Below are 15,723 nucleotides of genomic sequence, written 5' to 3' on the forward strand. Positions count from 1 at the left end.
TACGAGCAGTTTCTAATCACCCTCCCCTAACACACTGGGCAGGTGAAGCCTGAAATGGCATTTAATATGATGATTAAATATGGATGTCATAAAAAGAATTAATCTACATCGGGGAGAGAGCTGGTGAAACTTTAAAAACAAATTATTGTGGCTTCATGGGATGTGAGTAGACTACAAAATAATGTCTGTCACTTTAACACATGGACATTTAGATACACATGGAGAGAACAACACTCTAGTATTTTTCCGTTCCAGCTGCTCCCCTTATACACTGGAAAAACTTGTCCCGCATATATACACACTGAGAGAGTCCATACTCTCTCCTGAATGGACTGGGAAACATGAGCTCCTCTCATATGCTCACAGATATAACCCATGAGAAAATCTGGCCCCTCCTTCATACACAACCAAAAACTTCAGTCACTTTGCACTTATGCAACAAGTAATGCTCGTTCTCATGTGCACACTAAGAAATCGAGCTGCTCATTTACATACTGAGAATCCCCAGTCCTTCAGATACACACTGACTCTTACTGTGAGAGGCACCAGGCAACACGAATGGAGACTCTTTGTCTGCTATGGCAGATAGAAGGCAATTTTGTGTAATATTACAAATTTTGATCTATTACATGACAATAAAGGAATCTAAATCCCAAGCCCTTCAGGTGCATGCTAAGAATCTCCAATCCTTCAGGTGCAAACTAAGAATTCCCAGTCCCTCTGGTACACATAGAGAATCCCCAGCTCCTCAGTTAGCCACTGTGAATCCTCAACCCCCTCTCCTACACTTTGTAATCAACCGCATTTCCTGGTTTGTACTGTCCATCTGTCCTCTCAAAATCACAAACATGGTAGTGGCCTGGGATGGCCAGAACATTTTTTGTTGTTGTGGGATGTATCGTGTAATTGAAACCTTTGCCAATATGTTGTCAGAATCTTCTGGAAACAGCAGCTCAGACTGGATCTGTGAAAAAAGAAACTTTACATTTCAGGATTAAAACACGAAAGTCTGCAGACCCAGGGGTTGAAGTAAAAACACAGTACTGGAGAAGGTCAGCAGATCAAGCAGAGTCCTTTATAAAGCAAAGATCAAGATACATTACCAAGGTTTCGGGCTTGAGCCTTTCATCAAGGTATGGAAAAATATTGGCAGGCTTCCGAGCAAAATGGTTGGGGAGATGGGTGAGGGGAGGAGCACAGTCCCAAAGGCAAGAGGGACTAGGTGGATAAGGGAGGGAGGCAGAGCAGTAAACAGTGGGAGGAAGGATGCCTCTGTGAATGGAGAATGAAGGGGGTGGAGAGCTAAGGTAAAGAAGATGGGGGGAAAAAAGGGAAAGAAAATCATGTAAACGAAGAGGAGTACACAAGTTCAGTGACTGGCTACATCAGCAAGTGCATTGAGGATGTCACCAAGATCATATATTTCACAACCATGGTTGAATGCAGAGATCTGGGCCTTTCTCAGAGGTTGAGATGTTGTCTTCAGGACAAGGTGTAGGGTGGCACTAAAATCAGTGAGGGATTAACTCTCCCATGCAATCTGGAAGGCAAAGCAAGGATAAGCACAGATAGCAGTGCGACATGAGACACGTGGCAAAGGATCAAGACTATTACGGATCACGTCAACCTTGTGAATTAAAGATGATGACACCTCCCATCCAGACAGGCTGAACAGCATCTGTGCATGGTTTGATGAGAAGAATAGGATGATGCCAAAGAAAACTCTGTGTGCCCCTACATAGCTGTGGCCAAGATGAACCTGCACAAGGTGGTGAGACCAGACAACAAACCTGCTCAGGTACTGAAGGAATGCGCAGACCAATTGATGGGCATCTTCATGGAACTCCCTCAACACATGACTGCAGCAGTCCATCATTCTTGTAAAGTGCAAGAGAGCCACTATTATCACGGCACCCAAAAGAATGACAATAACAGGCCTCCCTGTGGCACTGACCTCCATCATTATGAAACGCTTTGGGAGTCTGGTGATGCAATGCATCAAAATGCAACTTCCAGAGACTCTGGACCCATTTCCATTTGCCTTTAAAAGAAACCAATCCACAAAACCATGCTAAAGCCTTGTAACTTTACTTCATCTTGGCCCACCTGGAGAATAATCCCTCATATAACAGGCTGCAGTTTATTGACTTCAGCTCAGTGTTTAATAGGTCTCAACACCCCTCTCTTGGACTCCCAAACGGAAAGACGACAGTCTATCCAGGTCGGTAGCAGAATATTGAGCACTGTCACACTGAACACTGGTGCATCTCAGGGCTGTGTGCTCATCCTGCTCCTGTTTATGCTACTGACCCACAATTGCATCTCCATTTCCAGCTCCAATAGAGTCATCAAGTTTGCAGATGAGACAACAGTAGTTGGCCTCATCAGCAACGATGAGTACACTACAGAGAAGAAGTGGAAAATCTCATGAAATGGTATGAGAGTAACAACCCGAGTGTCAATGTGGACAAGACATACTGTAACATAATATGTTGTGTTATATATTGTATATAGATATGATTTTTGGAGATAAAGTGTGGCAAGTTTTTTTTAAAGTGTAGGTCACATACAAACATTTCAAAGCAGATCTCATTTAAAATTCTGGAGCTCTGCTCAAGCTAGACAGGCCGGCTCTGAGAGCCTTTGCAAAAACTTTGAAGAGAATCCAAGGGACTTCACTCATGGATTGTTACTTTGAAAAACAATAGATAAAAGAACTCGGAGGATTAGGTTTGGAACCGCAGTCTGTTCAAAGGGGGTCATTTTTTTCAAGCAGAGAGAGTAAAACAGGCTTTTCTCTGAGAGAGAATTCAGTTCAACAGCAGCAGCTGGAACTGGAACAGGACAAGCTGGAAAGCTTATGGAGAAACCCTATTTTGAAGATGGGTTGTGAGTGCTTAGTTCAGCCTGGTCAAAGCATTAGTGGTCCATACAAGAGAAGAGGGCTGGCTGCCTAATGTTTCACTTGAAATAAGAGAAACAAAAAGGAACTCTTAGGTGACCTGAAAGAAAGAGGTTATCGTCTGGAAAATCCTGAAGGGGAAATTTCTTCGGCAAGGGATCAGTTTGTATCCAGCAAAGAACAAATCTCTCTCTGAAAACCAACAAGAACCTTCCTGAGCGGTAACTATTTACCTTTCAAGCACCAAAGCCTGGTAAACTTCATAAATGTTAAATTCTGTGCACAGTCTAAGAATTGCCTGCAACCAGTGAACTTGGAGGAATGAGAAGTGAGATTGGACTGTGATTCAAATAACTTTTCTAAACTTAAACACACATTACATACACGTGCGCTTAGAATTAGAAGGGGGTTAAATTAGATTTGTTAAGTTTGATCCTGTTTTCGTGTTTAAAGATAATTAAAAGCAACTTCTGTTTAAGTAACCATTTGTCTTGGTGAATATCTATTGCTGTTGGGTTTTGGGGTCCTCTGTGCTCATAACAAAAGGAAATGATTGTGGACTTTAGGAGGACCAGGAATAACCACCTCCACTAGACATCAACAACTCTGTAGTAGAGAGAGAGTGGACAGCACCAAGTTCCTTGGAGTTCATTTAACTAGTGACCTATTGTGGACATTCAACATCTCACTTGTCAGGAAGGCACAACAGCGACTGCACTTCCTGAGAAGACTGAAGTGGGCAAGGCTACTGGCCACCATTATGTCAACCTTCTTTTGGAGCTCCATCAAGAGCGTTCTGGCTGGCTGCATCACAGTGTGGCACAGTTGCTGCAGAGAAATGGATTGGAGGTCAATTCACAGGATGACAAGGGTGGTAGCGAGGGTCATTGGAATCTCCACCCCCCCACCCCCGTCAACATGATCTATCGGGATGATTGAGGAGGGCATGCAAAATCATTGAGGACCCTTTCCACTCTGCACATAACATCTTTCAGCTGCTCCTGTTGGGGAACAGGAGTTTCAGAGCCAGTACCACGAGGCTGAGACACAGTTCTTCCCACAGGCAATGAGAATGCTGAACATCCAAAGGAACTGTTCACACTAACCAATCAAAAATCTTATGTACAAAACAATTTCTATTTATTTATTTGTATAGATGAAATACTTGTCCTGCATGTGTATTGTTTGCCTACTTGTCTGTTATATCTGGTTGTGTTTGCTTGTTAGACACAGTGGACCAGAGAACACTGTTTTGTCAGGTTGTACTTGTACAATCAGAAGACAATAACTGACTTGAAGAAGGGAAGGGAGGGAGAATGGAAAGTTGGCTAGCAGAAACCAGAGAAGTCAAAGTTAATGCCAGAAAGTGCCCAGACTGAAAATCGTGTTGTTCCTCCAATTTATGGATGGCCCTTATCCTCACCTACCACCCTACCAGTTTCCGCATCCAACACATTATCCTCCGTAAATTCCGGCACCTACAACATGATTCCACCACTAGACACATCTTCCCATCTCCTCCCCTCCCTGCCTTCCATAGGGATTGTTCCCTCCATAACTCCCTCGTGCATTCATCCCTCCCAACAGTCAGACCTCGGCACCTTCCCCCTGTGGCCACAGAAAGTGCAACACTTGCGCCCACATGTCCTTCCTCACCACAATTTTGGCCCCCAAACAGGCCAACACTTCATTTGTGTATCTGCGGGAATGATCTGATGCTCTCTTTGTGAGCTTCTCAACATCAGAGGAATTAGGTGCAGATTGGGAGATCACTTTGCTGAGCACCTTCACTCCATCCGTATTAGTGACAGGAATCTTCCAGTGGCCAACCATTTCAATTCTGCGCCTCACTCCCATACTCATATGTCTGTCCATGGCCTCATGTTTTATCACACCAAGACCACCCATAAATTGGAGGAACAACATCTGGACACTCTCCAGCTGGTTGCCATTAACAGTGACTTCTCTGGTTTCTGATAACCTACTCTTCAAGCTCCCTCCCTTCTCTTTCCCTTTGTCTTCTTTCCCTTAGCTCTCCATCCCTTCCCTCTCCATTCATAGAGCCATCCCTCCTCTCCTGCTCGCTACTGTGCCCTCCCTCCCTTATCCACCTTTTGCCTCCTGCCTTTGGGACTGTGTTCTTCCACTGCCCCTCCGCCCACCATTTTGTTTAGACCCCTGCTGACATTTTTCCATACCTTAATGAAGGACTGAAGCCAAAAACATTGGTTATGTATCTTTATCTTTGCTACATAAAGTACACTGTTTGACCTGCTGAGTTTCTCCAGCATTGTGTTTTTACTAGTTTACATCTCGGGGCTGACACCCTTCATCAGAACTTGGGGATCCTGGCCCTGAAACATTAATTGTTCTCTTTCCACAGGCATTTCTGGCCATCTGAGTGTTTCCAGCATTTACTATATTTACTTAATCTCTCCAGCTATTTATTTTAATTGTTTATTTACCTGCATATGTGTTGCCAGAGCTCTCCAATAAGCATGTGACAAAGCACAAGTGGAAATCTAATAAAATAGAGAAATATGGCAGTTAGAGCAATGCAGATGGAGCCAACTCATCCCTGCCTTATTGAATCTCAACCTGTTTCTATTCAGATTTTCTGCACCCCTGGCAACAGCAGTTGAGGAACAACGTCAACTGCAGGCAATGAAAGATGGATGTGCTGCATGGATTGCTTAATACACGATGGCTGCAGTCATTGGTGAAGGTAATCACATTTAGAGATCATGGAATGAAAACCTCCTCAAGGCTGTACCAGTAATTAACCACTGAATAAGAAGTTCAGAAATCTTTGGGGTAACTTGAGATAGTGTACTAATAAATTCAAGCCTTTTTTATTCAGCTTTATTTCACTGTTGTGAGTTTTAATAACCTAAAGTTTAAGATTATTTGTCACATTATGCATAACACAGAGAAGTCTGTGAGCAGTCTTACAGGTTAACACTAACATTTACGTGGCTGTCTAAAGTAGAAGGGCAAGAGTACAATTACAGAGTATAGAGTTACAATGAAAGAAAAGGTTAATCCGTACAAAGAGTATGAGAGTACTGTTGGGTTTATTCAGGAGGATGATGCTGCAGAGAAGAAACCATCTTTAAGCTGGTTGGTATGCGATTTCGCACTTCTCTGCGGGAAGAGGGTGAAGAGAATGTCCCTGGGGTGTGATGGGTCCTTCAGTGTGCTAGTAGCCTTTCCTAGGCAGTAAGGTCTGTTGAGAGGCCATGGATGGGAGAGAGGTTTGCATGATTGTAATGCACGTTGAAAGAACCAAAGACTTGTTGATCCAAACCAAGGCTTTTATTAGCTAAAAGACTGGAGCATATCACAACTAGGTCGACCAGTCCAGAATGACTTGGTCTGGCTAGGAGCAATCCTTTAAGACCTGCCAGTAGGTGTGGCTACACTCTCAGCCAATCACAGTCATCCTACACTACCATCTGTACACATGTACATATACACATTGATGATAGAATCTGTACTATCACATTCACCCCTTCTTTGACAACTGACCCCAGGGTGAATGGAGGTTAGGGGCTGTACCAGTCAGGGGGTCTGATCATCCGGCATGACTGCCGTAGCGCCGGGATTGGGGTCGCCGGAGTCGTGTCGCCGGGTGCGGCCACTGCTTTGCTTAATTCCCCAGCGCCATTGTCGACAGTCTGGCCTGAGCTGGTGGGGTGTTGATGGCCCTCTGATCAAGCACATGACCTGGGGGAGAAGGAATAGTGGGAGGTTGGGTTAAAGACACTGCTGCTTCTGATCTGGCTTGGGGTAGGTCCCTTACTGAGACTGTGTCCTCCCGTCCGTCTGGGTACTCAATGTAGGCATAATGCTGGTTCGCATGGAGCAGAGTCATTCAGTTGTTCTTAGAGTACCGAACGCAGCGTCGTAAAAGGACTGGACCGGGAACCGTGAGACATGCCGGTATGGTCGTACCCGACTCAGATTTCCTCGGGAAAGAGGACATCCTTTCATGGGAGGTGGCATTGGTCGTGGTGCATAGGAGGGAGTGGATGGAGTGTAGGGCACTAGTGAGCACATCCTGCCAGCGAGAGGTGGGGAGACCTTTGGACTGGAGGGCAAGCGTAACCGGTTTCCAGACAGTGGCATTCTCTCTTTTGACTTTCCCATTATCGCCTGGGTTATAGCTGGCGGTCCTTCTTGAAGCAATACCATGCTCTAGAAGGTACTGCCGCAGCTCCGCGCTCATAAACGAGGACGCCGTCATTGTGGATGTAACTGGGGTACCCGAAGATGGCGAAGATGCTGTGCAGGACCTCTATAACTGAGGAGGCAGTCATGTCTGAGCAGGGCACAGCGAATGGAAAGCAGGATTACTCACCGATGGCCATAAGGATGTAAGTGTTACGGTTGGTCGACGGTAGGGGCCCCTTGAAGTCTATGCTGAGACGCTCAAAGGAGCGGGTGGCTTTGATGATGTGGGTGTTCTCCGGACGGAAGAAATGGGGCTTGTGGGGGGTGTGGCAAGATGGTGTAGAGTCTAGACGTGTGATCTCGACCTCTCTGGCCGGACTTTTAAGTACCCGTTTTTTAACGCTTTGTTTTCAAGTTTAAACTTCTTAAATTTTAGTTTAAAGTATTAAGGAACTATTATGGCCATTCATGGTAAAAAGATTAAACCTCAAGTGCAGAAGAAGTTACATTTTCGAAGAATTGAAGATTTGAGGCCTAAACAACTTGCTACAGCCTCAGGTTTAATTTCTTCAGTGCCTAAACTACAAAGACTGCCTGTGGGAGCTGAAAAAAAATGTCTACTACTCACCAAATGAAGGATAGCGCTGGAATTACCCGTTCTCTGGAGGAAGGTGCGTGTTCCCAAGAAGTGGATGCTGATTCTGGCAGCCTGCCAATTTTAACGGAGGGAGCACGCAGGAAGACGACTCCATTGTCTGAAATGCATCAGGAAGCATTTCAACCTGAAGATATCGCTTTTCTCCATGATTTTTAAAAAAAAACAGCGAGCTGCGGGGGGAGACCAGCGTCGACCCCCTGAGGAAGTCAGGGTGCCGTCGCTGGGAGTCCAGACCCGCTGTAAAACCTTTAAAATGCCTTTTGTTGAGTTGCAGCAGGAGCTGCAGTTACCTGGTTCTGCCACTATGTCAGAGAAAGGAGGGCTGAGCTTTTCTGAACTATAATGTAAGCAGTTAATGCTGTCATTCAGCCTATAATGAATGAACTGACTCAAAGGAAAAGTTCAGAATTAAATACAGTTAAAGCTCGTGTAGAAGCATCTTGTGAAGATTTTTTTAAAAATTCAGTCTGCTTTTTTGGAATGTCAACAACAAGTGGCTTCTAATACAGAAAAAGTGTTGAAGGTCAAAAAATCCATTATAGAATTGTGAGAAGGAGTTAGAGAGGAAAATAGACTATTTGGAGAATCAAAGTAGAAGGAATAATGTGAAAATTGTTGGTTTGCCAGAAGGTATAGAAGGACAAGATCCTCTTTGTTTTTTTAAAGACTGGATTCCACAAGTACTAGGGCAAGAATTTTTTTCTGAAGGCTTGGTATTGGAAAGAGCTCATAGAACTTTAAGGATCACCTTTACCTGGTCAGCCACCGAGACCTGTAATAATTCGATGTTTGAATTATTTGGATAGAGAAGCAATACTTCGACTGGCGGTGCAAAATTCGAGAAAATGACAAACTCCGTTATTGATTTAGAATAGCAGAGTTTTTTCCTATCCTGATTTGAGTCAAGAGGTTATTCAATGTCGACGTCGATTTAATCTAGTTAAAGAAGTTTTGTGGCGTAAAGGTTATAAGTCTACTTTTCGCTATCCGGCAGTGTTGAAGGTGTTTCATGGAGATTATCAATCTCGGTTTTTTGAGGATGATCATGAAGCAATGATTTTTGCTGATTCATTGCCAGATATAAGAGGACAAAGATGTAGTCCACCATTGTCTCCTAAAGAAAAATCTGGTTGTTCTAGAAACGGAAGAAATGGTAGAAATGGGAAAAACGGGAATGGAAAGAGTTCAACTTCTTTTGAAAAGGGATCTCTGAGTTTGGAACCTCTTGGATGAATAGCAGAATCTTCTTATTTTTATTTTACTTTTTACGTTATTATGATATTTTGAGATTTTTTTGTTCTAGCTTCTATTAGTCATCAGCCACTGATGTGCGATCCACAGCCAAATTTTGTTTAGGGATTACTATCTTTTGGTAGTTTTTTTTTGGGGGGGGGTTTTGTTAATTTTTTTCTTATTTTTTTTTATTTTCATTTTATCTAGCTTTTAATTTGTGAATTTTTTTTCTCCTATTGGAGGGCCTATATACGATGATTTGAGTTTTTATGTAAAGATATTATTGGTCTTTAGTAATATTAGTAGATATGTTAAAGTTGAGGTTTGCTACTTTTAATGTTCGAGGTTTAAACAGTTCGATTAAGCGTAAAGATGAGGGGCAGCTATGGTATTGATAAGAATTCTTTGTTTCTTTATTTTTAAATTTGATCTTTGGTAAAATGTGTGTTTGGTAGCGATATGATTTTACCTGAAATGACTAAATGTGAGACTTTTCTTATGAAGGCACCAGAGAAGGGTTATATTTCATTCATGTATTAAACATTATAGGATGGTATGGATGAAAAGAGTTGGGTTAAATCCAAATTTGTATAAGATTAAAATACCTTTAGATCTGATAGTATCTTTATTGGGCAGTTTGCAACCTCTGACTTTTTCAACTTGACAATTTCAACTTGCTTTTGTATATTTAGCATTATTTGTAGTGAAAAAATGTATTGTTAGTACGTGGAAAGATACAAATATGATTGATATTAATAGATGGCATAATGAGAGGACATACTGTCTAATAATGGAAAAAATTACATATGTTTCGCGTGATAACTATAGCTTTTTTATTAGTAAGTGGTTGTTATATTCAGAATATTTACATTTTGATTTACATTGATTAGATTTTAATATGTATGTTTAATTTTTCCTTAATTTTTTTTCCTTTCTTTATGATTCTCCTTAGGAGAGCTGGCTGAAATGGGGGAGGGTTGTTTTTCATTTTTTCTTTTTTTTTCTATAAATATAACATTCATGTTTTTGGTTTATTGTTGTATATGTTATTTACTATCTGTATTTTGAACAAATAAATAAAATTAAAAAAAAAAAGTGGGGCTTGCACTCAGCGCACACTGGGCAGGGCCGGGTCATGGAGCGAATCTCCTCGACTGTGTAGGGCAGGCTGCGAGATTTGACAGTGCGCGAACCTAGTGACCCCTGAATGACAGAGCTCCTCGTGGAATTTCTGTAGCCTGTCCAGTTGCATGTTGCCACAAGTTCCCCTGGACAGTGCATCTGGCTGGTCATTGAGTTTACCTGGCCGATACAGTATGTCATAATTAAAGGTGAAGTACATGAAGGAGACCGCGCATTGGTCGGTCAGCAGCGTAAAGTGCCTGCCAGTGAGGTAGTGTCTCCAGTGATGTACTGCCTTGACTATGGCCTGGGCCTCCTTCTCGACAGAGAAGTATCAGCTCTCAGTACCCTGGAGGGTTCTGGAGAAGAAGGCTACCGGCCGGCTGGCCTGGTTCAAAGTGGCAGCCAGTGCAAAGTCAAAGCATCGCTTTCGACTTGGAATAGAATGGACTCGTCGATGGCGTGCAGCATTGCAGCAGCGATGTCCAATTTGATGTGGTCAGAGGCCACTATGGCTTAGGTTGGTTGACAGGGGGAAGGTGGTGGTCTTGATGAGTGGCCGTGCCTTGTCGGCATAGTGTGGAACCCATTGGACATAGTAGGAGAAAAAACCCAGGCAGCGTTTGACTGCCTTCTGGGTGTGGGGGGGAGGGGGGGCAGGCAAGTCCATGAGGGGATGCATGCGGTCAGAGTCTGGCATGACCACCCCATTCTCCACCACACAACCCAGAATTGCAAGCCAAGTGGTCCGGAAGAAACACTTGTTGAAATTGTAGGTCAAGTGCAGGCAAGTTGCAGACTGAAAAAATTTCTCAAGGTTGGCATCATGATCCTCCATGTCATGACCGCAGATGGTGACATTGTCCAGATACGGGAAAGTAGCTGTTAGCCCGCTCTGGTCCACCATCTGATCCATTGCCTGCTGGAAGATCGTGACACCATTTGTGACCCCAAAGGGTACCCTGAGGAATTGATACAGCCACCCATTCGCCTCGAAGGCCGTGAAAGGTCGGTCTTCTCGGTGGATCTGGAGCTGATGATAGGCCGAACGTAAGTCAATGGTGGAAAATACACAGTATTGGGTGATCTGATTCACGACATCCGTGATCCGTGGAAGGGGGTACACATCCAGGAGTGTGAAGCGGTTGATTGTCTGGCTGTAGTCAACCACCATCCATGGCTTCTCCCCATTTGTAACAACTACTACCTGGGCCCTCCATGGATTCGAGCGAGGTTCAATAATGCCCTCATCCAGCAGTCTGCGCACCTCATTTGTGATAAATTTCCTGTGTTCAGAACTATATTGCCGGCTTTTGGTGGCCACAGGCTTCCAGCCAGGGGTGAGATTTGCAAAAAGTGCTGGTGGAGCAACTCGGAGGGTAGAGAGACTACAGGTGAGGCCCTGGGGCGCGGGGGAGGGTGGCTCGGGCTGCTTCTGGCAGGAGGTTCCGGGGGTGGAGTAGTTACAGACAGAGAGCGGAGCGTGAGGCCCCCCAAAGTGCAGGGAATTGGTTTGAAATTGGCACTGAAAATCCAATCCCAGCAGAGCAGGGGTGCACAATTGGGGAAGGACTAATAGTTTGAAGTCTGTGAACGTGATGCCCTGGACTTTCAGGGTCTCCACACAGTACCCCTTTACCCCAGTCGAGAGTGATCTGGTCACCAATGAAATTCTCTTTGTAGTGGGGAGAATAGGTAGTCCACAACAGTGGGCCAGGTCTGGGCGAATAAAACAGTCAGTTGACGCCGAGTCAAATAAGTAAGTGGTATAGTGTCCATGCACTTTAATCAGTTCCATTGCTTTTGTGAGTGGTTGGGGGAAGTGCTGGTCAAGAGTTATTGATGCAGAGACTTGTAATGTAGACAGTGGAGAGCTGCGTGATGACATCACGCAAACAGTGGGGCCTGAAAAAAACAGTGTTGGGGAGGTGGTGTTGCTGCCTGAAGCCAAAGTTAAATGTTGGGGGTCACTGCTTGCTGTCAGTGGTGGGGCGGTCAGCAGGGTGGCGGTCAGTGTTGGTGTGTCCCCGAATGGCAGTGGCAGGACCCCGGTCGGCAGCGGCGTCGGCAGGACCCCGGTCGGCAGCGGCGGCGGGACCCCGGTCGGCAGCGGCGGATGGACCCCGGTCGGCAGCGGCGGCGGGACCTCAGTCGGCAGCGGCGGTGGGACCCCGGTCGGCAGCGGCGGTGGGACCCCGGTCGGCAGTGGCGTGTCTTCTGGTTTGGATCAACGTCTTTGGTTCTTTCGACATGCATTACAATTTTATTAACTGAAACACTTGAGCATATCACAAGCAGGTCGACCAGTCCAGAATGACCTGGTCTGGCTAGGAGCAATCCTTTAAGACCTGCCAGTAGGTGTGGCTACACTCTCAGCCAATCACAGTCATCCCACACATCTGTGCATATGTACATATACACATTGGTGATAGAATCTGTACTATCACACTGATATTCTGAGCTATATTCACCACCTTCTGCAGTTTCTTCTGATTTTGAGCAGAAGGTGGTGCATCCAGCAGGTCTGCTTTCAATGGGGCATCTGAAGAACATTGAGGGACAAGGGGTGGTGGTCATGTCACACTTCCTCAGCCTTCTACAAAATTAAAGGTGTTGATGTGCTTTTTGAACACTGGGAACAGGATCATTTATCTCTGACATAACCATATCAGATTGCTGAATAGACTGGTAATAAAACAAGGGAATTGCTGATTGCTATCTGGTCATTCTCTCTATGGAAAGAATGGACGATGTTCTTGTTCATTATGAAACAAGAAGATATTCACTTGATATTCAGTGGTTCCTGGCTTGCATTTTCAGGTCTACGAGTGCCTGCATCAGTACTGCTGGAGAAGACCATTACCAGTCATTCTGCAGGCATCTGTACTTTGTCGAGAGGTGAGGAAAGAATTTTTGAAGTTGAAGCGGTTTCAATCTAACTTCGTGATGCTAATAATAAAGCTACTGCCAGTTATCCCCGAACAGGCAAGAATGATCTATCTTAGCCTCCTCGTGACATTCCCACCATCACAAATGTCAGTTTTCATCCAATTTGTGTCATTCCATATGATGTCAACAAATGCAGTAAAGGGTACAGGACTCTACCATATCTGGTTGTAGACTTCTGCTGGTGAACCATCTCTTCTGGTCAAACCATGAGCCAAGCTGTTCTGGTACTTCAACCTCTCCAGTACATATTGGACAATTGTCCAGGTGTCTCCAGTGAAGGAGTGGTTCCCAATGTTTCCAAATGAGCCTCAATGGAAAACTGCACTGATCTCTTATTGATACTTTCTCACAGTGGGTCAAGGATCATGCAGTATACAAGATTAATGCTATAGTTACTGAAGCCTCAAGGTGATACTTTAGGAATATTTGATTGGGCATGCAGAGGGAACTTTACTCTGTGCTGTATCTGCCATGGAGATGTTTGATAACTCCTTCAAGATTCTACCACTCAACTGTACATGTGGGGCATTTAGCAGCAGGCATTTAACCTACAAACCACACATTTTTGGGATGTGAAAGAAAGCCAGAACACCCAGGAGAAGCCCACGCAGTCACAGGGAAAACATGCAAACTACACACGGATGACTGCAGAGTTTGGGACTAAACCTAGGTCTCTAGAGATGTAAGGAATGAAAAAGGAGATCGTGCCAGCAATATGTTTGCCTCACTTACTCCAAGAGAAAGATTTTTAAAATAGTATCTAAAGGAACACTGAGTCACAATATCCAGTCGGCACATGAAGCCTCATCTTACATTTGTATCAATGAAGGTTAAATCTTGGACATACCAAATATTGAATGCTACTCTGACTGTGGAGGAATAGATCTCCATTCCTGTGATATCAGGAATTCTGGAAACTCAGGATAAGGTTTCATTCAAGACTTCACTTCCTCTAACTATAATAAATACTGTAGATGGGACCTTAGTTACTGTATCTTCACTCATGCTCAAACAAGCCAGCATCGGAACAAGATGTGTCCAATTCACAATACCACCTTCTATATTAATCCCACTGAACTGACAAAGATTGGAGAGGTATACAGATTCAAGTGTAAATGCTCTCACCCAAGATGGGTGCACGATTAACATAATGGTTAGCGTAACACTTGCAGCGCCAGTGACCTGGGCTCAAATCCGCTGCTGTCTTCAAGGAGTTTATACATTCTCCCTGTGACTGCATGGGTTTTCTTTGGGTGCTCCAGTTTCTTCCCACACTTCAAAGATATACGAGTTTGGTGCATTAAGTCGCCTCATGCATGTATTTGGATGGTGCAGGAAGGGCCCGTTACTTTGCTGTATCTGTAAATTAAATTTAAGAAAGATGAAGTTGCCTGGGCTATTAGACGATGTGGATGCAGCCAATCTCTCATACCTCCTCAATCTTGCATTTAGTCTGAAAAGAACATGCATCTTTGTGAAACACAAAATGAGGATGATCTAATCGGATAATAAGATGGAACAAGCCACGCAAAAGTTAAGAGAACACAAGAGGAAAAGATTATTCAATGTTAGTTGCCATCCGTTGAAGGATGTTGCTGATGGGATTGATTGTGTTCAATATATTCTGGATTTTGTTCTGCTCTTACTAGCATGTTATGCTATTAAATGCCTGGGTCCTGTAAAGGATTTTAGAAACCTTTGATGTGTAATCAATAAAATGAATTTAGATTTGTAACAGATTGATCTGTATTAAAGCATGCAAAAAAAAATAATTTGGAGGCTGTGTACAGGGATTTACTCAGATAATGTGTTTTGAATGACAAATGCACTCCAGGAGGAGCTGAACTAAATGCAAATAGTTAGATGGAGAAAAAAAATGATTACTGTAAAACTATTGGGCAAGAACTTTGGGCTTTTTTTTTGTTCTGTGGTTTATCAAGAGTAGTAACTCCAGAATGATGACAGTTAGTTTACAATGATCAAGTAAATTTGTTCCACTGAGTTATTGAAAGCAAAACTCATAATGGTCTGTGTTGAGATAAACAAAAAGTAACATGACAGGCCAAACAGTGTCCTTTATATAGCAAAGGTAAAAATACATAACTTGAGTTCTTCATCGAGGTATGAAAATGCTGTCGGGTCCAAATAAAAGGGTGGGGGAGGGGAAGGCGTGGTTGCAAAGGTAGGAGGTGATAGTTGGAGAAGGGAGAGCAGGGTCAACAGCAAGCAATGGAGAGGGAAGGGGGGAGGAGAGCTGGAAAAGGGGAAGGGGGGGAGAGGAGATCAGGTTTGCAGAAACAGGAAAAGTCGATGTTAATGTTATCTGGTTGGAGAGTTCCCAGGTGTTGTTCCTCCAATTTACAGGTGGTCATGGTGGGATAGAATATAGGGTCATGAACAGACATGTGAGTATGGGAGTGTAACACAGAACTGAAATCAGTGGCAGATTAACTGCCACTCAGGCCCTTAGGCTGAGCTTTAGTAAGGCTCCCCCTCCACCCGTCCCATCCTTTGGTGAATAGAATAAAGTGACATTAAATTACATTAAATAACATATTAGGGGTCTCCAAAGTGATTGATATCGACCCCTGGGGGTTGATGGGACTATCCAAAGGATTATCCCCTGCTCCTTCCCGGAAGCCTGAGGTCCCTACTCCTGGCTGGAGCCCAAGGTCCCTGCTCCTCC

General features: G+C 44.1%; 1 protein-coding gene across 1 annotated transcript in view; it reads left to right on the forward strand.

Annotated features, from left to right (window-relative positions):
- LOC138761715 (MAGUK p55 subfamily member 4-like) overlaps positions 1 to 15,723 on the forward strand; it is a 72,260-nt gene that overhangs the window by 1,675 nt on the left and 54,862 nt on the right. The window contains exons 2-4 of the mRNA XM_069934323.1: positions 993 to 1,133; positions 5,515 to 5,627; positions 12,909 to 12,986. Coding sequence (XP_069790424.1) covers positions 5,574 to 5,627; positions 12,909 to 12,986 — 132 coding nt within the window. The 5' untranslated portion in view covers positions 993 to 1,133; positions 5,515 to 5,573. The remainder of the gene's footprint in view (positions 1 to 992; positions 1,134 to 5,514; positions 5,628 to 12,908; positions 12,987 to 15,723) is intronic.

The sequence above is a fragment of the Narcine bancroftii genome, chromosome 4 (genome assembly GCF_036971445.1).
Source record: "Narcine bancroftii isolate sNarBan1 chromosome 4, sNarBan1.hap1, whole genome shotgun sequence".
In the NCBI taxonomy this organism is placed as follows: Eukaryota; Metazoa; Chordata; class Chondrichthyes; order Torpediniformes; family Narcinidae; genus Narcine; species Narcine bancroftii.